Genomic DNA, 6,437 nt, shown 5'->3' with positions numbered 1-6,437 from the left:
GCTAGAGCCCCGGGCTCCTGCCTGCGCTCGGCCTCGTGTCGGGCGGGAGGGCTCTGCGGACGGGCGCTAGAGCCCCGGGCTCCTGCCCGCGCTCGGCCTCGTGTCGGGCCGGCTGCACACACGACGCGGCTGACAGGGGAGCACTGTATTTACAAATGAAATCGTTGCGTGCTTTAAGTGCCACTGTAAATGTAAGTGACAGGCCAATGCATCACGGTGACTTAGAGCAGAGCGGGCGGCAGGATTAAAGGCTTGGCCTGGYGCTCCCGGCGCAGCAGCCGGTTCCCTCGCCTCGAAGCCCCGAGGGTTTCGGCGGGTGCTTGTCGGTGCTGTGACATCCGAGCCGCCACAGGCGCGTCCTGGAGGTGCGGGGCTCCTGCAGCCCCCTGTGCACTTGTGCTGCGGGGAGGTGGTGGGTTTGGAGCTGCAGAGGTTGCATCCTCGAGGAACAGGCCCGTGCAGAGCGAGGGCCGCAGCAGGCCCTGCAGATGAGGGAGCCTTTAATTCTTCTGCACCGAATGGAAAGCGGCCGCTTCGGGCCTGCGGAGGGCCTGAAAAGCAGCGGCGGCCAGGGCAGCTCCTCAAAGCAGGGCCCAGGAGAAGCTCTCCCTGGGTCGCAGGGCAGAGCCTGCCCTGGCTGCTTTCCCGCTCTCGTAGCTGGGATGAGCACAGCCCTGTTGGACACGCCTGAGCATGTTCACTTGGGAAGAATAAGAGCTTTAGGAAGTGTCTCGGGTTTAAAAGTGGTGCAGGGATGTGTGGGTGCAGGGTGCACGRCGTGCAAGGGCTGGAGGTGGCAGTGTGAGTGGGTCGCCCGTTGGCTTTCCCCACCGAAGAGGCACCCGGTTTTCCCGCAGACCGTGCGGGCGGCGCCTGTGCAGCCCGGAGGCGGGAGGTGCCGCCCGCGGCCGGCCACGCTCYGCTCCGCGCACCCTGCCAAGGTGACCGGCGTCCTCCCCGCCCGCCTCTGGTGCAGCACAGGGGTGACGCAGCCGAGATCTTTTTGCTGGATAAGCAATTAGCTAAAATAAACTACTCGAAGGATGAATTATGTGGCACTCGCTCTGAAACAAAMGAAATAATTGACTTTGTTTGGTGTTTGGGCACGCGCCTGCGCCTTCCCGGGCGTCCCCTTGCTCTGCAGCGGGGCACGGGAAGGCTGTCCGGCCGGACGGGGYGGGGAGCGTGCGGAGCTGCAGCCGGAGCAGGGAGTCGGGAGCGGCTCTGGGAGCCCCGCGGGGCCGGTGTGGCCGCAGGTTGGGAGCCCGGCCGGCCCTGCGGCCGCTACCGGGCTGGGACCCGACCCGAGGGGGATTTGCTCTTATTAAGAGGCACTAAAGCCAAATTAATCTGAAAATGTGTAATTTCATCCAACCTAAAAATACCATGCTGTAATTAATTCAGAAGCAGGGTGAGCYGAGAAGGTTCGGGAAGGGATGAGCATCCGAGCAGGGACTTGCTTGGTTTTGCAGCGTGCATCCGAGCACAGCAGGACGAGGACACGGCTGGGCCACCTCCCAGGCCTCTCCCCTTGGGAATGCTGCTGTTAATTTTGGTGCTGCCGCTTGTTGACGCTGAAGCAGGAGCTGTTGGATTGGGCAGTGCCCTGGGGAAAGTCTCAGACCCAACTGTCCTTCGGAAAGAAGGTAGCCGTTTTAGATAYGCATCCCGTGGACAATGAGGTAATTCTGGGCAGAATAGTGAGGTGGATTTTGGAGGCGCAGGGCTCCCCGGGCTGCTGCTCCCTCGTCCCGGCACGAGGTGCTTTTGGTGCTGCAATATTTGTGCAGTATTTACAGCCCTTCCCGCAGCCCCGGCTCCCCAGGCAGTAAACTGMAGCTTTTTCATTAAATGATGTGGCTGACATTTACCAAATCTCTGTATGACAATTTAGAGGGAGCTAGTTGCATCGCGCGGCCTCGTTAATATTGCAGTGATGTAATTAGGGGAACATCTTGGCTCTTCAGGCCACAGGGACCTTAATTTATGAGCCCGCTAGAGCAGCAGACACCAAATGTCTGTTGCCCAAAGTACCTGCCCCGTTACCTGCTTCCCGTTGCCGCTCGCTGTGCCCCTTTCGTGTTTGCAGCAGGTGGGCGAGAGTCTGCAGTTTACTGTGTTGCTGTCCAATAAATCATGTCAAGCACCGCGTGGTTTTGGGTAGCGGGGAAGGTCGGGGTGGCATCCACAGCCAGTGTCCATCGTGCTGCCCCGGCCAGCAGAGAAGCAGCCCGTTCACTGGCTCGCGGTGCACATGGAAGTCGAGGAAAGACCAGAATAGTCACGAATTCCCRTCACATTGTGTGAACCAAGAGTGTCTTTCCTGCCTCTAGGAAGACTATGCTCCGTTCAGCTCTTTGGGAGGATGTGGTGTGATGAGGTGGGCATGGACTCCTCAGTTGCTTTACCTTATTCTGCTTGTTCTCTTTCAATTGTATGATAATATTAAAATACTACTTTATTATTTCCAATTTAGCCTCATGTTAATGAAACGGGGACTGTGCAGCTGCAATCTAGCAGCTAGTCAGATAAGCCAAATCACCGTTAGCGTCGCAGAGCTTAGTCCTGCTGCAGTTCCAGGCACAACTCAGTGCGAGGAGGAGCAAGAAATTGTCTTTAATAAAATAATGAGCATTTGCTTTGCCTGTGTAGCTCAGCACGTGCATGGTATGTCCTGTTTGGGCACTGGGTAATTTGCTGTCGTTACTTCCCCCCTGTCCCTCTTCTTATCATAGACAAATGTAATTCATTAGGTATAAAATTCACAAGTGAATTTTTGCAGACTGTAAACGAGAGTTAATCCAATTGAGCGGCAATGAAAGCTTTCAAAAAAGTCGTATGCTGAATACTGAATACTTTATATTGCTTTTCGGTAGGAACTTTTCCTGGCCCTTGGTGCCTTGCTTTGGTGCTTCTCACAGAGCTGTTTCCTTTGTGTAATTCAAACTGTCTCTTGTTTTCAGACCGCAGAATGGTTCTATGATACTGTACAATAGGAAGAAGGTGAAATACAGGAAAGATGGATATTGCTGGAAAAAAAGGAAAGATGGGAAAACTACCAGAGAGGATCACATGAAGCTGAAGGTCCAAGGAGTGGAGGTAGGAGAGCAAAGGGGCCGCTTGCGAGCGCGGGTGGGCTCTCAGAATAACCCRTGCTTGCTGGCACCTGCTTTTTCCTCAAGTGTATGTATATGTGTGTGCACACACCTTCGTTGTTACACATCTGGGTAAAATTGGAGTACATCACTCCTGCTGTTCTCGTCACGAAGGTGCACTGCGTTGTTGAAGACACAGAGGGGTTGGAAAGGATCTTTGGGTAGAATACGAGCTTTCTCGCAGCAGGTATTTGCAAGGCGACCAAGCATCTCAAGGGTGGGTTGCTAAACATTTCCAAGTTTGCTGGGCCTTTTTTTTTCCTTAATGTGTAATGGTTATTCTTAATGTGTGACAGTTGGACTAGATCGCTAGAGGTCCCTTCCAAGCTCAGCCATTCTGTGATCCTGTAYGCAGGAGCCTGTCACAGATGTTTTAGTCTAACACGATCCTGGGTAGATGCTGGTGGTAATTGCWGTAATTTTGTGTGCACTTGCTAAGTATTGGTCTGAGAGCCTGCAGAAGCAAAGTCACATGCAGAATCTCCTTTCTCATAAGGAAGAACTTTGCACWCTCAATGCTGATTTCATTTATTTATTTTCTGATTTCCAGCTAGGGTTTATTGGCAGCTGTTTCGTATCCACTTACTCACTTGCAGACATAGCCTTGCAGCTCTCCATAGCTTTTTACTTGCAACACACCCCTGCCTGCTCCACACTGGCAGCTTTGGTGTGCCTGTTGTCGGAGCTGTGGGCTGAGCTGAGTGTCCCCGTGTCACCCCCGGGCCCAACTTGCAGCCGTTTCGCTCTCGGGTCGCGGTGGTCGCTGGCGCTCGCTCCCCAAAGCGGCTTCGGGTTCTCGCTGCTGCTTTGACATCTCCCGCTCTGCCGCCAAATGCGGGGTGCAGACAGGGTGGGTTTGTGGAACGCGTTTCATGCTCAGGCTTTCTCCTAGGTCATTTGTCATTCTTATATTCTGCCAGTTTTAATGAGGTTTTTGGTTTTAAAATAGTGTTAAATGGATTGCATTATATTACACCAGAGAGAGATAACTTTGTTCTGTAATTTTTACATCCAATAACAATGCTTTATTGTGACAAGCCCAAAAAAGAGTAGAAGTCAGCACAGCAGGAGCTGAGCAGGTTTGTGCTGCGGGATGCAGCGCACTGCACGGGTGCGATGCAGAGCGATGCCGGCCCATGGCGCAGGGGTGCGGGCAGGGCCCGAGCGTGCAGCAGGTACTGCCGACTTGGGAACGTGTAGAACTTGAGAGGAACCTGCCCTGGGGTCCCTCAGCCGCGGGTGAGTCCCTCCGAAGGGCCGATGAACCCGAGCGCTGYGTTTGATGGATCTCTTTCTCCTCGCTGGGATGTACGTGAGCACACTGCTGCCGGATGGTTTTTATGAATTCCTTAAAAAGTAAAACTTGATTTAGGTCTCATTAAGAGAGGAACTCCCTCAAGGAGAGGAAGATGCAGAGCATCAATTTTGTATGCAGGACTTGTATTTAATTATTATCGTAACAGTCCCTTAACGTTACTGCAGATTAGTCCACAAGGAGAAGAATGGAAATTTTAGATTATTCAATTACTGCGTAAGCCGTGGAACATCGCTGTCAAAACTYTGCAGGAGGCTCCCCTAGCCCTGGCGCCGCGCGCCCCAACGAGACAGCGGCCGGCTGCGCCGCCTTGCCCGGGCCTCACGGCACAGTTTGCAGGTGTTAGCAGCCAGATGACTTCTTCCTTTAGTAAGTGACCTCACGGGCTTCCCTGCGTTATGTAAAACAGCCCATCGTGCGGTATGAAACTACAAAATGTTTTTACATCTCTCGACTCCCAGCTATTGTCAGAGAATTGACTTGTAAGTTGTTACAGAGGTTGAAAGCTGCTATAACAAATGAATATTTATGGGAAACATTTTAAACCTTTAGATAACAGAGTATAGACAATACGCTGCATCTATTTTGCGCTCTCTAGCTGGCAATATCAGTGTAGAATAACTAAATATCGACTACTAGATGAAAGCTTGTTCCATTTATGGATAGTCACTACATCTATAAAATTAGGTTACTTGGAGGTTTCCAGATGGAGTCACTTGGAAAATGTTACGAGCCTGAGAATGAAGGGAATGAAAATAAATTCACAAAGAAATAAAGAATCTGTTTCTTATACTTCCTTTTGCAAAAGCCTTTTCAATGACATATTGTGAATGGAGTGAGCTATAACAAAAGTAGAAAGGAAGGAGAGCCGCAGGGCAGAAGAACGATTGTTATATTTCCTTTAAGTGATATAATGCAAAGCAACAGTTTTTACACTCAATTAGTTCACACATTGCATCAGGACGAGCCAGAACGTAAAAGATTTCCCTTTGTTCTTGCGTGATTAGGGGAGAAGAGGTAAAGTCCGGGCGGTAAATGGCCTTCCTTTCTGTGAGCTTTTCCCTCCTGCTTAGTTGCTCCAGCCGTGGATGGAGCAGCCCCCCGTTCCAGGGAGCCGTTTCGCAGCCGGTGGGCGCAGGGCCGTGGTGCTCATGGGCGAGCGGCCCCTTYGCTGCTTGCTGGCCCCGAGTGTGCAGTCCTTGTGCAGGTAATTGCTTCCTAATTGACTGCATCACCCTTTTTTTCCCCTCTGTTTAATAAATAGCAGGAATAAGCTGAGCTGCATGTGGTAGGATTGTAATTCAAATTCCATTCACTGAAGGCTGCACATTTTTCACTTAGCATGTAAAGGCAGTTGCTATGCAAATGCTTCCAAAAGGATCTCTGCGGACTAATGACATTAGCGTCTGGGTAGATTGAAATGGTTTGAGTAATTGATGCTACAACCGCAGCACGCAGCGTGGGGAAGGAGGAGAGGAACTGGAGACGCTATGGGTTGTAAGCCAGGTAGGAGGTTCAAATCTGCCTYGCTTGGCCCTGATCCTTGCGCAGCGCTGGAGCGAGCGTGCAGGCGTGCGGGAGAGCGGAGGGCACCYGGGCGAGCTGGGCGACCGCCGCCTCTGCGGCCCTGCAGAGCATGTGCAGCACAAATGCACACTGACGCTTATGTAGACTGTTTCCCTTTAACGACATTTAAAATTAAATATATTTTCTGCCTGCTCTGTGAAAAAATCCATTTATGAAAACCAAATCCAATAGGAGATCTGAAGATTGGTGGCCAGAAATAGAATATTTTTAGGGTAAAATATATGGAGATTGGATTGCTCGATCTGTAGTCTCCATTTAACGTGCCCAGGACTTGAGATGAAGGTAGAGGTTTATTGTCCTGAACTTTATCCTGTTGCTTTGCAACATACAAAAGAAAGTTTAAAGGAAAGTAACCATGACCCCCTATGCGGACCAGGGAA

The 6,437-nt window shown here is 51.4% G+C and overlaps 1 protein-coding gene across 5 annotated transcripts in view; it reads left to right on the top strand.

Moving 5' to 3' along the window:
• CAMTA1 (calmodulin binding transcription activator 1) overlaps positions 1–6,437 on the top strand; it is a 127,017-nt gene that overhangs the window by 37,310 nt on the left and 83,270 nt on the right. For all 5 annotated transcript variants that reach the window (XM_026050946.1, XM_026050945.1, XM_026050944.1 and 2 more), the window contains exon 4: positions 2,964–3,099. In XM_026050946.1, the coding sequence (XP_025906731.1) occupies positions 2,964–3,099 (136 nt within the window). The remainder of the gene's footprint in view (positions 1–2,963; positions 3,100–6,437) is intronic.

The sequence above is a fragment of the Nothoprocta perdicaria genome, unplaced genomic scaffold (genome assembly GCF_003342845.1).
Source record: "Nothoprocta perdicaria isolate Ctin4 unplaced genomic scaffold, notPer1 scaffold_72, whole genome shotgun sequence".
Classification (NCBI taxonomy): domain Eukaryota; kingdom Metazoa; phylum Chordata; class Aves; order Tinamiformes; family Tinamidae; genus Nothoprocta; species Nothoprocta perdicaria.
The sequence above is the reverse complement of the archived record's forward strand: the minus strand, read 5'-3'. Positions and strand labels throughout refer to the sequence as shown.